Here is a 19,925-nt window from a genome sequence, read left to right as displayed (position 1 = left end):
ACGCCTCCTTAATGGTTGCACATTTGTGCACATGGTGCTAACAAGGAAAATGGATGCTTCCAAACGTATCTACCTGTGGTATAGGATGAGCATATTTCCTAAACAGAATCCAATGTGCACAGGAGTGTAACAACGTAGCAAGCATGGAAAACATGGATTTCATGGTGTAATGAGACAGCCTATATATTAGCAGTTTCAACAGTTAAACTGCAAGTGCAAAACAAATGTGCATATAATGACCATCGATGTGATGTTGCACTATTGGAGTACATTCAGACCCAATTTATACCAGCTTGGACCCTCCCTGTGTGAGTATGAACCCCTCTCAATGTCCTGGAGGGGGGGTGGGGGACGATCCTGAACCTTCACAGTGGCCAGAATTTCCCGCTCCCATTCGCTGTGGGAAATATTGAGTGAAGGTCAAAAATCTGTTTTATATCTTTGTAAAACCAGGTCGTGATTGTGCTCTCCAGCCATCACTGATGGGGTGTATTTCCCGCTACGGCACGGGGGAAATATATATTGAAATATATATTGAAATATATATTTCAATATATTTGCATCTCATTATAAGGAATCCTTACCGGAATTATTCCCCTTCACCACCCCCCACCCCTCATGCTGGTGTGCACTTAGAACGACGAGATTCACAACGACACTGAGGTTTACCTAGTGACCCGCACGTTGCTCATGACTTTGAGGTTCGTTCGTCCACGTTATATTGCAAAGCACTGGGAGGAATCAGTGTCAGGCAGCACCACATCACTTTCAGGGGATTATCACGGCCAGGTGTTTACCTACCAGATCAGCGGTGAGGTAGGGTTGGCTTCTAATGGGCTGCAGGGCTATGGATCCATTAGCGAAGGGTGGGACGGGGTGGGGGAGGGGAATGCGCAACTGGCCTCAGGCAGGTGAAGGTGCTGCATGGATCGAGCTGTACTGCGAGGTACAACTGGGGAAGGTTCCCCTCAGACACATTATGTTGGGGGGGGGCGGGTAGATGCGGGGGCGGTGTGGTCAATGTCCTCAGTGCCACGATGGGGAGAGAGAATATTACAGATTGGCATAAGCCACTCGGGGCCAGAATGGAAGGAACGCTGGGTGAAGAAAAGCATCTGTTTACATTACTGAGCTTGCAAAGACTGCCCTTGTTCCAGTCGAGAGGGGGGGGCAAGTCCAACCTATCTCAGTCATTCGCAGAATTACGTGCACAGGGCGTGGTTATAACATCATGCGACTCGGTCTGTGGTATTTCTGAAATCATTACAGGCCACAACCAGCATATTCAGTCAGGGGAGGCATGTGCAGCATACAGATGGGGAAAAGGCATTGCGGAGGTCTCCGAAGGTGTTGAGGATGGGTTATATGGTTAACTGTGTAAATGGCCCCAAGGTGGGGGAAGGTGAGGCCCAAACTGTACATAGGCACATTGACTTCAAAATGTTCAGGGGCTAACAAACAGATATGTACCTCAAACCTGGTTTGTGAGAGGGGTGAGGGTAGGAGGCGATCCTGAACATTCAGCCCCTCCAGGACATTGAGAGGGGTTCATACTCACACAGGGAGGGTCCAAGCTGGTCTGGCAATGAATGGACTCTCCGACACAGGAACAGAACCCTTCAACCCACATTCACTGATGAGTCATTGACAGAAGGAGGACCTGTGGAAATTATTGCTGACACTTGTCTGTTTCTGATGATACTGCGGGGACGAGGCCATCAGGAAGATGGAGGCCGGATTTATCGCTGCCTGCATTATAACTCACAGGCAGGAGGGAAGAAGGATGGATTGCGATGGAGGCACCTGTCTCACCGAAGGGAAGAGCAAACCCCTCAAGACCAAGGGCCAGTGCAGCATCCTCCAGACACAGAGGATGATGCTCATCGAGACCGTCGTGTGTAAGTGGCTCCCAAGAGCAAGCATTTACAGAATTCACATTTCATATCTGCAGGTGAGTGAGCACCAGTGTCGTTAACGGCTTCACATGTCCAAGGATCTGATGACACATTTTCCATATACTCGGCTTTGGGTGTCATGGGGACAAGGAGGGCATCCATTACCAGTGACTGTGAAAGCTACCCCTGCACTGAACATCGATATCAGTGGCTTCTTGCAGGGATCCACTGGGGACATCTGAAGATCTCTCAAGCATCCACGCACAAATGCGTACATGAGATAATAGACGTCCATTTTGCAGAAGTCCATAATTATGTCAACGCCGAGAGACACAGAACCACAGGGTGAGAGAAACTCAAAGTTGGAAGTTTGAGGGCCAGGACAACAATGTGGCAGTGAATCGACATTTTAAGGTGGCAAGGGGTCCCCCCACTTATTGATGAGCTTAGCAGATGGACACTCTGAAAGTCAGAAACACGGTTGGCTGACAGCAGCCCACACAGGTTCTGAATATGGGCTGACAGCATGAAAACCCCACCAAGAGACACCGGGTTGCACAATATATCACCCTTCCCCATCCGTGAATATTTCTCCTTGCTCACTGCACCTTAACCTTTCAAGAATGCAGGCAAGTTAGGCGAACATCTCTGCTTCAATCTTGCACAACCAAACATACACATGGCATGACCCTGCAAAGCATTTGAACGAGGGATGTTCCACAAACTCACTTAACATTAAGGTTGGGACATAACTGATATAAAGAATTGTTTGTAAAGGGACAAACACTGTGGTGATATGGAAGCACAGTACATACATGAGGGGCCCATGATAACTCCATCTGTGAAAAATGGGGGGGAGAGACCATGGTATCACACCTGACTGACAGCAACACAGTTTATCATATGAAGGAGGAATGAGAGGAGATGTGAATTGAGTGCCATTTTATTTGCATTTGTGTACATTACATACATGTTATGAATACCCATGCAAGTGTTGTGCTCCTAAATATTTTTAAATTTCTTAACCCAACTAAGCACATCTTGGTGTTTCCAACATCCACAGTGAGTTGGAGCCAGCCTGCTTACAGCTCCACCCTGCCTGTGATGACATTGGAGGGTGTCTTATGAAGGACAAGGACCTGGAGGGCCTCAGTTCCTTGGTGTGTCCTGCTGTTGGAGAGATGCATCCCTTCCTGGCCTGTGAAGCTGGAGGTGATGGGGTCACAGGAAGCAGGGATCGGTCCCTGGCTGACCCCTTGAGGAGAGGGGGCAGCTGGCATGAGATTGAGATACCCCGCTCCCCCCCTGTCCTCGCGTAGATGGATACCACCAAAGGCTGCAGTGATGGAATGCAGCTTCTGCAGCAATGTGGAATTGATGTCCTGAATGAAGATCTCCGTGGCAGCCACTATCCTACCAGTGTTGACCTTGGTGCGTTGGCATGTTGGCACTCTTGCCTAATATAGAAGGCAGATGGACTCTTTCTTTGTCCATTAATAATCTGTGGAATGTGGCTAACACCCCATCCTGATGTTCATGAGATTGTAGCTGCACTGGGGAGGCAGTGGTGTAGTGGTATTACCACTGGACTAGTAATCCAGGGACCCAGGTTCAAATCCTGCCATGGCAGATGGTGAAATTTGAATTCAATAAAAATCTGGAATTAAAAGTCTAAAAGGTGACCGTGAAAACCATTGTCATTAAAAGCTATCTGGATTAAAAATGTCCTTTAAGGAAGGAAATCTGTCGTCCTTACCTGTTCTGGCCTACATGTGACTCCAGATCCACAGCAATATAGTTGACCCTTAAATGCCCTCTGGGATGAGCAGAAAATGCTGAACCAATAAGAAAACCATCAATAGGCTGAGGATGGAGTCTGGAGGCTTTCCACCTGAATCGGACTCAACAGAATTGTGGCCTCCAGCAGTCCTCTGAGTGTCGGCAACCTCGAATGTCTCTGCCTCTATGGACCAGATTATGCGCTATGCTCGCCAAATTGTGACCCCCAAGACTAGAACTAGGTGTTATCAATGTGAGGGCCTTTGGGCTGTGGGAGAGTGTGGCTGAGTGCTGTGACTGTTCTTCTGCTGTGGTGTCCTCTGGTTCCTCATACGAGGTGTGGTGGAGGCTGGAGATGAGGCTTGTGTGTGCTGTTGAGTGCTTTCTAGAGGTTCCTATGAAGGAAAGGAGACGTGACTAGTGCATGGTAGGCAATTCTAAGACAGGATAAAGCACTCACAGTATGGTTGGCTGAGGGATGAACCGGTGCATCATCCTCACTTGGGTGTGCACCAATCTCATCATTGGTGCAGGCACAGTCAATGTCCCTTCAGGTGAATCCTATGGCTCAGTTTTTGAACTGGAGGACCTTGATTTCCAGCACTGGGACCACTCCCTGTGATTGTGCAGGAGCTTGTTCTTGATAAAGACAGAGAGAGTGTGAGCAAGATGCATGTCAGACAAATGACAAGAATGCTTGTAATATGTGGACAATGAGTAGAGTCATGTGCAGGACGAGAATGGAAGCTCCAGAGGAGATGAGGCAGGATGGAGTTATGAAGGTGTGTGTGTGTGTGTGTGTGAGATGGGGACTGATGTCTCTTGAGCTGGCAGTGAGGGATATCGGTGTGAATCAGATATGGTCAGTTTCTGAGTGTGTGAGTTGAGAATGGTAAAGAGGATGAGATCATTCCTCCTCTTCCTGCACTGGGTGATGACCTCTTTGGCACTGAGCACTGCCTCCCAAGCTGGATTGGTCACGTTGCTGGGCCTCATGCGGCCAAAGCGGGTTGGAGGACATGGCGGTGAGGTGTCATAGAAAAATGACATTAAAATCATAGAATCTCTACAGTGCAGAAGGAGGCCATTCGGCCCATTGAGTCGGCACCGACCCTCTGAAAGAGCACCCTACGCAGGGCCCACTCCCCCCGCCCTATCCCCATAGCGCCACCTAACCTTTAAACAGTAAGGGCAATTTAGCCAATCCACCTGACCTGCAAATCTTTGGCCTGCCTTCTTGGGGCTGTCGTCTTCTTGGGTTTCGGGGCCATAGCTTCAGTGGACCAGTCCTGTGCTGCTGACATTGAGGGGTTCTGCATGGCTGCACTTCACATATGGCGGCCAGAGTGAGGAAGAGACGAGCTGATGGCAAGGGGGGGCGAATCAGATGCTGCTCACCAGTGATCCAGCGTATTTCATGTGCGTGCATGATTAATGAGCTGGGGAGTGGACAATATGGCACGAAAACCCGCTGCTTCAGATGCCGGACAGAATACCGTTTTGCACGCCCACTCCCGCACTTAGTACCTTCGCTGGGACTGGACGATCCTGCCAGTGAGCAGGGCCAGAACACCGCACCCCTGGTCTGCGTTGCCTCAACACAGCTGGCAGCAGGGACAGCAGTGGAGAGTCCATTCTAGTGGGTGCAGCCGTCTCCAAGCTTTGTTCAGCTGGACACTAATACTAAACTGTGGGGTTATCATTGAGAACAGGATACTGATCAGCAGCTTAACCAGACACTGAGAAAAGTGCCATATACACTTTCCAGTAGCAGAGAGGATGGAGAGTCGTACTCAATCCTAGATGAATTGGTAGTGCAAGGAATTGCAAGCATGTCTGCCATGGGGGGAATGGCCGTTGCTATGGATGTTCAAGAATAGTTCTCAAAGGACTCCAAGCAGGCCATGATCATGGCTGCTCAGGCTTTGGATGCTAAATTGTCTGCAACCTCAAAATTTATCCATGAGATGCAGCAGAATGATAGGAGTGATGCCATTAGTCCAGGAGAGGGATGGGAATAAAAGACAATATGCTCGTGAAAACTGTCCTCAAAGCCCTCCCACTTCCCGTCCCTGCCAGTCAATAGCCAGCAGTCTCCTGGCAACCAAGCCTGACTCTGCACGGGTACAGGTGGAAAAGTGTTGAGCCCTCAGGGGCTCCAAATCCCAGGGACCATTGACCAAGAGCGTCTTAGCAGTCAGAATGGGGATGGGTAGCTTGCTTCTGTATATGCTGAGATGCACCATATAGAAATGGTAGGGTGTCTTAAGTTTTCAAAGATTTGTAATTCACCGAATGTATGTATGTGGCAAAATGGTGTGTTGTGTTTCCACCTTTACCAATGCCCCATGATCAACATCGATTAGCTCCATTTCATATCTTTCTCGTTGTTGCATTCTGAGTGCCAACTTCCACTTTCACTTGTCTCATGATGGATGTGTTTGGGACAATATGCATTGGGTAGATGAGTGGGTAAAAGACTGTTTAGTGCAAAGAGAAAGGTAGGTTGTTCCTGGTGGTGGGAATGGACAGCAGGATTTTGTTTCACTCCACAAGCAATATTAGGGCATCGTGGCCACAGTCTGATAAGATGGTTTCTGACCTGCATCCTCCACTTCCCGCTCTCCATGTCGCCTCATCCAAAGATGAGTGATGACGCCATTGATGCTCCTCCATCTGCAATTCTTTCTGCTGGATTTTTTCAGGCAAGTACTGAAGGGAACATGCAGACTGATCTCAGCATCTGAGATGCATTTTCCACAGGCCAATGACTTAATTGATGCCATACCTGAAGCACTTCTCATTGAACTCCTACACATTCTTGCTACGGTTCCTCATGGCTACCATGTGCCAGATTTGAACGGAGTGCCCCTCGTCTCCCACCAAACAGCAGTTAAATCTGCTTTCCAGAATGAAAAGCTCTTAAATGTTGCAGTATGAAAGCAACATGACAGCTCTGAGGCAATCTGGCAGACACCTGCATTCTATCTTCTCTGAACTGACCCGTTCTTGGGGGTCAGAATTATCCCATTGGATTCATTTAATCTTATATTCCATTTAAATATTTTTGAATCTCACTGCAGCGCAGTGTCAGTCTTCGCTTAATGGTAACACTTTTGCCTCTGTGCCAGATAGTAGTGGGTTCAAGCTCAACGCTGTAAATTTGCATGTTATTGGAAATGCTTTTCTATTGAGAACCTATCCACAGTCTCAACTAATCGTGGAATCATAGAATTCCTAGAGTGCAGAAGGAGGCCATTCGAACCATTGAGTCTGCACTGACCCTCTAATTGAGCACCTTATCTTGGCCCACGCCCCCACCCTATCCCATAACCCAGTAACCTCACCGAACACTAAGGGGTAATTTAGCATGGCCAATCCACCTAACTTACATATCTTTGGACTGTAGCAGGAAACCGGAGCACCTCGAGGAAACCCATGCAGACACGGGGAGAACGTGCAGACTCCGCAGTCACCCAAGGCTGGAATTGAATCCAAGTCCCTGGCTCTGTGAGGCAGTACTGCTAACTATTGTGCTACTGTGCCACCCCCTCTTAGAATGACGTAAAAGATCGCTTGACAATGTGTGAAGAAGATGGGGGAGTACCATTCCTCCACTGCTATATTTATGGAAGCCAACTAGAAGCCCACGCATCAAAGTTCAGGAATTAATTATTGCAGGGGAGTTCTCCTGGTCCCTTAGCCAGTATTTATTCCTCAGTCAATACCACTGAAAATAGATCATTTCACTTGCTGTGTTTGGAACACGCAATGCATCCCTATATTTTACAGTGACCACTTCAAAAGCTCTTCATTGCCCTGAGGCCATGAAAGTCATATTGCTATCCAAATGCAAGTTCTCTTTGATGCCCTATCACCTGTTTCCTGTTCTGAAGCCATGTGCAAATTTCCAAATAATTCCTATATTAAAAGTGCAAATTGCCCAATACCTGAGCCCCATTGCACCCACTTATATCTCCTATCTAGTCAGACAAATTCTCCTTTTTGTTTCTGTCGTGTTTTCTGTTGTTAAAGCCAGTTCTCTGTGCACTTGGATGTGATACCTTAGCTTACCAGCATTTCAGACGTTGAACCTCTTTAATTACATTCCTGTATCATCTTTTATTACACTTCTTTGTGTGTTTTGATATACGACTGAGTGTAATATGTGTTACTCAAACCTGGGTTGCTGATGAGGTTTTCTGAATCTCGATAAAGAAGACTTGAACTCGTCCAGTAGTAACAAAAGGTTTATTGAGTAACTATAATTGTGTGAGTTCTTTACTTTAACATTGATACTAGTGGTAAGGTCAACTAGATCTAACTACAGTAACTATGCTTGACTACACTAACCATTTGAGCTAATTTATACTCCTGTCCTAGTCACAGTACACCCAAAAGAGAGGGAGAGAGGCACAATGCGGCTGCTTTTATACCCCTGTTGGCCCGGCCCTCGAGTGATCATCTAGTGCTACTGATTACACATTAACCCCTTATGTACATGGACATACAGAGATCACTACATACCCCTTTTTTTCTTGTGTTACATATTTTCTGTACATTGTAAAGAAAATTGAACAAACATAATGGATGCAGTTTGCAAATGCATTACATAAAATCAATGAGTTAATCAGTCAAATGTTGATGATATATTTAGTCTCTGAGGATTTCTTTTCCGTTTGCTTGTGGTTCAGTCCCAACAAGTCACCATGAGCTGTTCAAATGGTTGAATCACTTTGAATGCTTGCGTTAGTGATTCTGTCTTCCATCTTTGTTGTCTGACCTGGACTTTTTCCTGTGCTTGCGATATTGATTCTGTATGTCGTCTGCCTCATCTGACCTGGACTTTTTCCTGTGCTTGCAGTATTGATTCTTTATGTCATCAGCCTTGAATCCTGGTTTGCTTGTTTGTTGTGGGGCAGATATGAATTCGTGAGATTCATTGTCATGCCATGTTATGTTTGTACTCTTGTCATTGTTTTGGACTGTGCTGTTACATTGTCCTTCATGTGCAGAATGATATCATGTTGCACAGATTGTTGTTTCATTGTTGTTTTTGTTTCATTCGTTTCTGTCTTTGTTGTTTTCGTTGTTGCTTTTATCGTGCTTGTTGTTTCTGTTGTTGTGTTTGTTGTGCTTCTTGTTTTTTTTGTTGTTGTTCATGTTGTGCTCAATGACTGTTCCTTGTGGATAATTTGAGTCATTCTCAAGTTATTGGTATCAGTGATTTTGTGGTATCTGATGTTTCATTGAGCTTTTTGAATTGAGGTTTGTGAAATGATCTCATGTTGAATTGATCTTGGTGACATCAGTCATTTGTGGTGGATTTGATTCTACTTTGCTTCCTTGATGTTCCTCTTCTAGAGTCATTTCTGGTTGATCTGCTTCATCTGTGATCACTTGGTGCTCCTCTTCTAGAGTAATTTCTGGTTGATTTGCTTCATCTTGGATCTCTTGATGCTCCTCTTCTGGGGTCATTTCAGGTTCATTTGAATTATCTTTGGTTTCTTGGTGCTCCTCTTCTGGAGTCAAAATCATCAAGATTTTGTTTTCTTGTGGGTAGTCAAGAGTAAATGAGGTTTTAATTAATGTAGTCTCACTAGACTCATGAATAGTTTTACTTTGATTGTTGAGTGCTTCTCTACAGACGAGCTGAGATCTGCCAGTCTCGCTGTGATCTTGCACATCTTGTATGTCGATTGTGATCACATTCACTGTTCTCACATACAGTTGGTAGACATTCATTGTCTTCTTGCTGTTGATTAAATGAGCTGGGTCGACTTTCACAGTCTTCTAATTGCTCAAATAAAGTGGATAGACCTTCATAGTCTTCTTCATGCATGGTTGTTGCTCTGGTGTCTTTAATTGCTTCCATTCTGGAGCCTGTCAATAATCTCTCGGAGGAGGCTTCCATCACTCTCTCTGTGGAGTCTTTCATTGCTCTCTCTGTGGAGTTGTGAATTTTTCTTTCTGCGGAGACGATCAGCGCTCTCTCAACAGAGTCGGTCGGTACCCTCTGTATGGTGTGGTTTTCTTCTTGGCTGATTGACAGGTTGCTGTCATCCAATGTATCAACGATCTGCTATTGCATCGTGGTATTGGATTCATCTACCATGAATAGAGTCGTATTGAACTTTTCAGCCATGTTGCTGATGCTATGTTCATCACATCTGAATAACTCAGCCTGTCTGAGTAGTATTCTTCAATATACAAATCACCTTTATTGTTTCGGATTTGTTATTGTGCTCTTCATGTTCAATGAACAAATCATCTTCTTTGGTTTCGGATTTGTCATTGTGCTCTTCACTTTGGGTGGTACAAACTGCTTGTTCTAGGGTACTGCGGAGGTGGTTTTCAACTGCTGGTTGAGGTTCAGACATTGTTCTGTCTTTCGAGGTAAAACATTTGGGTTTTGTAGCTTTAAAACTCTTATTTTTAATTTTTGGCAGTGTTGCTTTAAGTGGGCGTGGTCTGAGTCCTCTGACATCATGAAGCTCATGTCGTAAAGCGTAGGAATCAATTGCACATGCGCAAGTTGATTTTCTTTTGCTGTGCGCTCTTTTTTCAACTGCGCATGCTCGGAATCATATTTTGCTGTTTTACGTCTTGTTGAGAAGTGCGCATATGCGCACTGGCTTTAACGGTCTTGCTCAAGATGGCTTCCATTTAAAATGTGCTTTTTCATCGAGTGAGATACTGCCTTCACCTCATGGTAAGTTTTCGTGCCGATTTTTCTTTGGATAAATTGAAGTTACTGATTTTTTTTCTGTTCATGCACTGTTTAATCACGATTTCTAGAATTAGAAACTTTTTTTGTGAAAGTGCTTTCCTTAAACTTTCAGCAGATAGTCCATAAATTAATTGATCCATTATCATCGAGTCTCTGAAATCAGCAAAATTACAGCCTTGTGCTATTAACTTGAGGTCTGTAATAAAATTAGTGATGGGTTCTCTGTTTCTCTGGCACCTATTACGAAAGTTAAATCTTTCCAGGATCTTGCCAGTCTGACTTTTACAGAGTTCTTCAAATTTTGCGATAATCACGTTAAATTTAGTTTTGTCGTCAAGTCAGGGGGCGATGACGTCGGTAAGTCACACCCAGAGTTAACATTTCAAGTAGTATGACCCAAGCTGATCCAGCATTTTCTGTTTTCATTAGGTATGAGGTTCCATTGTCCACCGTATCTGTTATGATCGCAATAGATGTTGGGCGTGATTCTCCGCCCCCACACCGGGTGGGGGAATAGCGGGAGGGCCTCCCGACATTTTTCATGCCCTCCCGCTATTCTCCCCCCCCACGCCCGAACCACGCCACGAACGGCGAGCGGCGATTCTCCGAGGGCGATGGGCCGAGCGGCCAGGCCTTCACGCCCGTTTCAACACGGCAGCAAACACACCTGCTCGCTGCCGTCGTGAAACGGGTGCCAGATGCCCGTTTGGCATGGGAGCACCACGACTGTGCTCGGGAGGGGACAGGCCCGCGATCGGTGCCCACCGACCGTCGGGCTAGCGTCCAAAACAGACGCACTCTTACCCCTCTGCCGCCCGGCAAGATCAAGCCGCCACGTCTTGCCGGGCGGCTGAGGAGAAAGATGCCAACTGTGCATGCGCGGGTTGGCGTTTTCCAACCTGCGCATGCGCGGCTGACGTTATCGGCCACGTCAGCTGCCGTGACACTTGACGTGCGGTCTTGACGACCGGGGCTGCGCTTCTAGCCCCGCCCGGGGGGAGAATCGGCCCCGGAAGTGGGCGTGAAGGCTGCCGTGGGTCACGGCCTGTCCCACGGCAGCCTTTACGATTCTCCGCATTTGCGGAGAATCTCGCCCATTATGTTTCGACAAGTCAGACCAGGGTGAAACCTCGCCTAATCGACTCTAATATTCATGTTTTGTGCAGAACGGTGGATGGGAGCTACTGAACAGAGTCACAGGAGTCTGCTACTTAACTTTTAACAAGAGAATAAATGTTTACTAAACAAGAAAATATAAACTATATTGCATTACTCCTTCACCCACACTGGATTCTCCCGCCCCGCCAGCCGCAAGAACGCCACGGACGAGATGCCGACAGTGGAAAAATCCATTGACCTCGGGTGGGATTCTCCAGTCGCCGGGTGAGCATGGCCAGTGAATCCCACCCCATACCTTTACATTTATGGGCAGCATGGTAGCACAGTGGTTAGCACTGTGACTTCATAATGCCAGGGTCCCAGGTTCGATTCACGGCTGGGTCACTGTCCGTGCGGAGTTTGCACGTTCTCCCCGTGTCTGTGCGGGTTTCCTCCGGGTGCTCCAGTTTTCTCCCACAACTCCTGAAAGACGTGCTGTTAGGTAATCTGGACATCCTGAATTCACCCTCTGTGTACCTGAACAGGCGCCGTAGTGTGGGGACTAGGGGATTTTCACAGTAACGTCATTGCAGTGTTAATGTAAGCCTACTTGTGACAATAATAAAGATTATTTTTATGTACAGATTCATTAGGATAATACATATTACAAAAATCTATCTAATACTCTAATTTTCACAGTAAGTACAGAGTCCATCGTCTGGATTCTCCGCACCCTGATGTCAAAATCGCGTCCAGTGCCGGGGCAGAGAATCCATTTCCGCGCAGGGAATCGGGACCAGCGCCAGTTCCCCGATTCTCCGGGCCCCGAAAAGCGGCGGACCTGGGAAGTACACCACGCCACGTATCCCCCACCTGCAGCCATTGCTGGAGGCCCGCCCCACTATTCTCCGCCCCGACCGGCCAAAGTCCCGACGGCGTGGACCACTCATGGTCCTGCTGTTCGGAGTCCGCGGCCGATCGGAGGGCAGGGGTGGCCACATATGCACCCGGGCAATTGGTCAGGGTCGGGCGCGCGGCCGATTGTGGCCACTATTTGGGAGGGCCAGCTCCCCGGTCTGAGTCTGCCATGGAGCATGGTGTGGCCGCTGGAGGCCACCGCCGTACGCATGCCCGGCCTCTGACCTGGAAGTGCAGGGGCCCCTCTCGGCAGCTAAAGATGCTAGAAACACGCCGGGTCCCTGCTCGCCCCCTGCAGGGCTATGAATATGGGGCTTTTTCACGCGAGTGTTTCCGGCGTGAAAACTTTTACGAAGGCGTGGTTACATAGTTCCAGAAACAGGGAATCCAGTCCAATGTAAACCAATTGTGAACCTGTCATCAGACACACGACTCTCCTAAACCAAGAGACAGTGGCACCCAATGTCAGTGGATCGCTCTCATCAACTCCCTCAGATGCGTGTCACTTTGCGAGCTAACTGGTCCCTCAGAAACTGCCTTTTAACTTGGGTTTCCTATTTCTACCTTCTAAGAACTCGGCTTGGAATTTCCCACCAAAATATACGTTCACTTGGATACCTTCAACAAGAATACACTTCCAGGGTTTCAACCTCTCCTGATGTTCCTCTCCCCTAGATCGCCACATACATTCAAGCTTCGCCTTCCACACACTCAGACACAGAGTCGTGCCAACAGACCGCCACTGCTTCATAGCTCCATAGTTAAGAGTCACGTGCTTTAGCTATCTTCTTGGAACTTTTTGTTTCTCGGCAACCCACTTTGTCATGATTTTGCTCCCTGCGTCTTCTTCTCTTTCATTTGGAGCTGTTTCCTCTATCCTTTACTTTAACATCATTGAACAGGACCTTATTCAGATTCCTGTTCTTGTTTATTGACTTAAGTATCTTCCAAGGACTTTCTTTTTGTCCCACTCCTTGTTTTCTGGGATTCTCTCCTGTTATTTTGGGATATCTGCATTCTGCAGTTACCTCTGCCCAAGTCCTCCTGCCTGCTGCTTCCAACGGAACCAAAACTGCTTTATGTTTCTTCCTGTGCCTATGGGGTCCCCTGCTGCAAGGCAACAGCCCTTTTTTCCCACTTTTTCTTAATTTTACTAAATCACCACCACTTGATAACACAGCTCACCATTCCAAGGGCCATAAAACCAAATTAAAATGCAGGTGCACAAACAAATCAACAGACTTAGTCAACTCTTTAAAGTAAATCCTAAACTGAGGTTCCCTCTTTGCCCCACAACACAGAAATAAAATTAAACTTAAAGCTGTAGCTTATTCCTAACATCCACACACAACTATAACTTGCTTAAAGCTATCCCTATCCCTAACACTGCTTTATCCCTAACATTTAATTGTGTGCGATCCTCATTTTCCCAAAATATGCTGAATATACATTATCAAATTAGATTCACTAATGATCATTAACATAAACTTTCAAAAATGTTTTAAGGACTCTCCATACGACTACTTATTGACCTGCGATTTTTAGAAATGCAATTTCACTTTTTTTTTAAAAGCGTGGCACTATTAACAGTTTCCTTGAACTCCGAAAGGTCTTTTGAATGTATAAAACCATCAAAAATTCTCATTGGCGGGCAGCACGGTGGCGCAGTGGTTAGCACTGCTGCCTTACGGCACTGAGGTCCCAGGTTCGCTCCCGGCTCTGGGTCACTGTCCGTGTGGAGTTTGCACATTCTCCCCGAGTTTGCGTGGGTTTCGCCCCCACAACCCAAAGATGTGCAGGGTAGTTAGGTTAGCCACGTTAAATTGCCCCTTAATTGGAAAAAATTAATTGGGTAATCTAAACTTTTAAAAACAAAACAAAAAATAACTGCTCATTGAAGTTTTCTACTTTTGCCATCTCCTTGAAAACAGGATCAGGTGTATTCATCAGTACCTGTTTTATATATTTATCTTTTTTATGCTTATTGGTTTCCTCTTCACTACTCCTAGAAATCTATTGCTCTTTCTGTTGAAACAAAAAGCAAAGTACTGTATCAGAATTCATTATTTCTTCCTGGTAGGTGGCGAAAAGAATGTATAGTATGGGCTGCTATGAGATTTCTCTGGGGGACACGACTGGGATAGGAACTCCTGGCAATGTGAAGAAAATGCTGGAAGCAGTGATGAAAGAAATCCCAAAAAGTGCGCTCGCTGTTCATTGCCATGACACATATGGCCAGGCTCTGGCTAACGTCTTTGTAGCTTTACAGGTAAGCCCAGTATTATTTTGCAATTTATATAGGCACCAGTGAGGGTTATGGCGGGGATTAGATCATGCCAGGAAATGTTGGAATGTGAGGAGAAACAATTTGGTGGAATAATCCCTGCTCTCGGTGCTAACTCTGATGGACCTGCTATTGAATTAATAACACTCATCTGGTCATGATATAAGTATGATATAAATGAGATGATAAGACGTGAACATTTAAAAATGAAGCGGGTGACTAACTACTTTAAAACAAAATCAATGTTTTAAAAGTAAGTGGGGCCGGCACAGTGGGTTAGCACTGCTGCCTTACAGCACCAGGGACCCAGGTTCAATTCCGGCCTTGGGTGACTCTGTGTGGAGATGGTGTTTTCACTTGGTTTCCTCCCACAGTCCAAAGATTTGCAGGTTAGTTGCATTGACCATGCTAAATTGCCCCTAAGTGTCCATAAATCTGCAGTTTACGTGGGGCCACGGGGTTGCGGAGATAGGGTGGGGGAGTGGGCCTAGTAGGGTGCCCTTTCAGAGGGTCGATGCAGACTGGATGGGCCGAATGGCCTCCTTCTGCACTGTAGCAATTCTATGGTTCTATTCTTTGGTACTAAAACAACGAAAACAAGTATTTTGGGTAGAAATCCATCACGGCGGAGGCAGAGCCAGAAAATGCAGCGAGCTGCTGAAAGGTCCACTGCCTTCAGCAGAACTGGAAGATCCCACCAGTGGGAAGGGCCATAAAAGTTTTCCCTTTGACTGCACAGGGAAATTGCAATGTTGCTGTATCCTGTCACAACACTGTTCTTTCACTTACCTCAGTTTTGTTTTGCATGTCTCGAAAAATAATTGTACGGTTTTATCTAAAAAAAATTATTTAGTTGATATTCTATTTCATGGAGTCTTGCGTAGCTGAATGACTGGACTTTCAAGTTGACCATCACTGGGGTTGAGTTTTGTTCAGTAGAGGTTTGGAATTTTGGAATATATCACTAATTTGATCCGTGCAACCTGAGAACTTCTGGCTCCCCATTCAAACTTCATCAAAGGTGCTCGCCAATATTCCGTGCAGAGCCCTATGATGATCATCAGATTTGCTCCTCATGTCAATCACTGATGGGACCATGCTATACACTCTGCTCACCAGTCACTCATGGGTTTCACAGAATAATGGGCATAATTGTAGTAAACACTGCAGAATGCCGTCCAGTACAATTTGATTTACTGGCTCTCAAAGTGGGTTGCAGTCCAAATTGGGCCACCCACTGGCACCGATGCGAGTAGCATAAAATATCCATTCTGCATGCTTATTATAATAACTAACAAGTGGCCAGTGCTATTCATTGGCTGCCTGTCTATTAGGGGTACCAGTAATACCCAAGATGCCACTTCAAGGCAACCAATTCCTCTTAAAGTGAAGGTGCATTACAGCTGTAAGAAACAGTTTCTGGAAGAAATGGCTGAAGTGTGTGGACACCAAGGTTCACCAATGTGGCCATGGTGGTCGCTGCAGCTGTTTTAACGCTGAGCAAGCCATGTCTCAGTAATCTGCTGCAGCTGATCATCATCTTCGTTTGTCGAAATGAGGAGGGATACCTACTGAACACAAAAGCACAAGACTCCAGTAATAACTTCTGGAGGATTAAAATGTTTATTAAAAAAACGATAAAAGGTAAACGTACAAGATAAAAGATACGCCATTGGAAAAATCTGATAAAACACAACCCTCAATATCATTTACCAAAGGTATGTGATTATAGGTAGATTATCATCTGTATATAAAATGAGTAGATCATCATCACCTGTCTGTGTAATTCTAAATTACATGTTTTACTGTTGTAGTTCCAGCACCGACCAGCAGGTGGTGCGAGTCTGCGGACACGTGACCCGGATGCACCATGTGTCCCAGGACAAGGTGCTAGTAAGGAGTTGATAGCAGTCACATTTTAGAGTAGCTCTGTAGTATCTTAGTGTAAGTTAGTGTCTCGAACCTTTCAGTTCACTTCAACCCTGGAAAACAGATCATGCTCACATGTGATGCTTCTCCTTATGGTTCAGTAAGGCCTTTGACAAGGTACCGCATGGTAGGTTGCTGCAAAAGGTTAAATCTCATGGAATCCAGGGCTAGGTTTGGATGAGAATGTAGGAGGCAAGGTTGGTAAGTTGGCAGATGACACCAAGATTGGTGGTAGAGTGGACAGTGAAAAAGGTTATGTAAGATTGCTCTTCACCAATTGGGCCAGTGGGCCGATGAATGGCAGATGGAGTTTAATTTGGATAAATGTGAAGGGATGCATCTTGGTCGATCAAATCATGGCAGGACCTACTCAGTTAATGGTAGGGTGTTGGGGAGAGTTACAGAACAAAGAGATCGAGGGGTACAGGTTCATAGCTCCTTAAAGGTGGAGTCGCAGGTAGACAGGGTGGTGAAGAAGGCATTCAGCATACTAGGTTTTATTGGTCAGAACATTGAATACAGAAGTTGGGATGTCTTGCTGAAGTTGTGCAAGACATGGGTAAGACCACACATGGAATACTGTGTTTGGTTCTGTTCCCCAATTTTATAGGAAGGATATTGTTAAACTAAAAAGAGTGCATAAAAGATTTCCGAGGATGCTACCAGGACTTGATGGTCTGAGTTATAAGGAGAGGCTGGATAGGCTGGGACTTTTTTCCCTGGAGAGTAGGAGGCTTAGGGGTGATCTTATAGAGGCCTATAAAATAATGAGGAGCATAGACAAGGTAGATAGTCAACGTCTTTTCCAAAGGTAGAGGAGTCTAGAACTAGAGGGCATAGGTTTAAGGTGAGATGGGAAAGATACAAAAGAGACCAGAGGTGAAATTTCTTCACACAGAGGGTGGAATGGGCTGCCAGAGGCAACAATTTTGTCTTTTAAAAAGCAGTTCGACAGTTACATGGGCAGGGTAGGTATAGAGGGATGTGGGCCAACTGTGGGCAAGTGGGACTAGAGTAGTGATAGAAACTGGGCGGCATGGTCAAGCTGTGCCGAAGAGCCTGTTTCCATACTGTAAACATCTATAACTCTATCTGTGACCATTATTTCCAACTGTTTTGATCTTAGACATTATAGTAGACCTTTAGAGAAGTGTTAGTTATAAATAGTTTTGTTGTAAATCAAGGGGCTGGATTCTCCAATTCTAGGGCTATGTCCCCATGCCACCGTGGGAAAGGTGACGTTTTACGCCAGAAAAACTGGCACAAAGTGCCCATTGATTCCCCGTTTTGCTGGGGACTAGCAGGACAGCAGCACAGAGCACCCAGCTTAACTAGCTGCCGATACGCCCCGGAGAATTGCCGGGTCCGTGGCCGTGCATGCGCACGGCGGCTGCCTTCTGCGGCTGCGCTGTGCAACATGGCGGCAGCCGCTTGTGAACCCAGCCAATGAAGTAGTCCCCCCCTTCGGCCGGCTTGCGCGCTCTGGTCCGCGCCACCACAGTGCCCCCAGCCCCGAATAATGTCCCCCGCTGCCCGCGGGGGCCCTCCCCCGACTTTGGTGGCGCTGGATTGAGTCCGCAGCCGCCACGCCGAGTTCCTGACGGGTGAGACCACACGTTGTCCACGCTGTCGGGAGCTCGGCTGGTCGGGGGCGGATCATCGGGGTGGGGGGCAGGCCTCAGGCAATGTGGCGCTTTGGAGGGGGCGGAGCATCGCGAAAGCGCCACCGCCCCCGATTTGGTCAGGAACGTGGATTCTCCGGCCATTCGCCGAACGCGGTTTCGGCGTCGGCAACTGGGGAATCCAGCCCACGGTCTTTGTTACACATGTTCTTTGTTAACACTACCAGATCAAGATTCATTATCAGCATAATCAAAGAATATTACAAGGGACACAAGGAAGCTATTTTCTGGCTGCAGAAAGTTCTTCACGATAAAATCCAGGAAATATTACCCAGACAGAGAAATTGCTTTCACTTTAAACAGTAGTGCAAACCTCAACTTCCAAAAAGGGAAATTCAAAACAAACTGTTTTGCAGGACAACATCCTGCTCCAAAGCCTGAGTTGCTTTTATTCAATTGAAAGACTTTCACAGCTTTTGCAGCACCCTCGGGATACACAGGAGACGGCTCTCAGTGGGACGTATCCCACAGCAAATCAAGTCGGCTCTTAAAAAGAGTTATAGGGACTCGAAACATCAACTCTGTTCCTCTCTCCACAAATGCGACCCAACCAGCTGAGGCTTTCCAGCACTTTTTATTTTAACACGGCTGAAGTCCTGTTGTCATAATTACCCTCTTCACCACTTTTATTTTAGTTCTTTATTGTCTTTAAATATATCTATGAAAACTCTGGCTCTCAAATATTAAGCCTGTCATGTTCCTAATTTATCTCTCTTTCTGATTCAATAAAATCTTAAAACATCTGCTCCTGTTTGTTCATGAATCTGTCGCCTTTGAAACTCCTTTGAAATGCAACAGCTACATGTCAATTTCAACACTTATCTCCCCCAGATGCAAATTTAATATCTACTACATTTACACCCACCGTGAGCCCTCATTACAAAATGCAAAAAGATAACACCTTGAATCTTTCATCCCATAGTCTCCACAGACAATCTGGCTCCAGCAACCTCTTTGATTCACCGTGGACACACAGACACAGCTTTACCTTCACCTACACAGAGTATATGTGTAAACGCAGAAATCAAAAAAATATACATGTATCATCAGCAGGAGGTGAAATGAAATGAAAATGGCTCATTGTCACAAGTAGGCTTCAAATGAAGTTACTGTGAAAAGCCCCTAGACACCACATTCCGCCGCCTGTTCGGGGAGGCTGGTACGGGAATTGAACTGTGCTACTGGCCTGTCTTGGTCTGCTGTAAAAGCCAGTGATTTAGCCCTGTGCTAAACCAGCCCCTGAGGAGGAGGGGCCTCTGCTTACTCTGGACACCAAGGAACCATGCAGGCATCTATTGAGGAGGAAGTGGTAAGAGTTAACTGAGCATGTCAATGCCACAGCTCAAAACATGGCTGCAATGCTGGAAAGGTTTTAATGATCTAGCCAGAGTTTAAGGGAAGAGGACAGATCACATACTTACTGCTCACAGTGGTACCACTCACAGCCACAAGATTTACAACACTGCCCTTGCACTGGTCCGCAATTACAGCAGCACACTTCACTAAATCTGCTTCTCCTCATGTTCATACACTCCACAATTACTTCTTCTCATCTTCTTCTTGGACAGCCCCTCAGCACCGAGAATGATTTGCTTCTACTCCGGGGAGAT

The 19,925-nt window shown here is 46.3% G+C and overlaps 1 protein-coding gene across 1 annotated transcript in view; it reads left to right on the top strand.

Annotated features, from left to right (window-relative positions):
• Window positions 1-19,925, top strand: part of hmgcll1 (3-hydroxymethyl-3-methylglutaryl-CoA lyase-like 1) — a 177,830-nt gene that overhangs the window by 67,064 nt on the left and 90,841 nt on the right. The window contains exon 7 of the mRNA XM_038800460.1: window positions 14,501-14,689. Coding sequence (XP_038656388.1) covers window positions 14,501-14,689 — 189 coding nt within the window. The remainder of the gene's footprint in view (window positions 1-14,500; window positions 14,690-19,925) is intronic.

The sequence above is a fragment of the Scyliorhinus canicula genome, chromosome 6 (genome assembly GCF_902713615.1).
Source record: "Scyliorhinus canicula chromosome 6, sScyCan1.1, whole genome shotgun sequence".
Classification (NCBI taxonomy): domain Eukaryota; kingdom Metazoa; phylum Chordata; class Chondrichthyes; order Carcharhiniformes; family Scyliorhinidae; genus Scyliorhinus; species Scyliorhinus canicula.
Note: the sequence above shows the minus strand (reverse complement) of the source record. Positions and strands in the feature narration are given on the sequence as shown.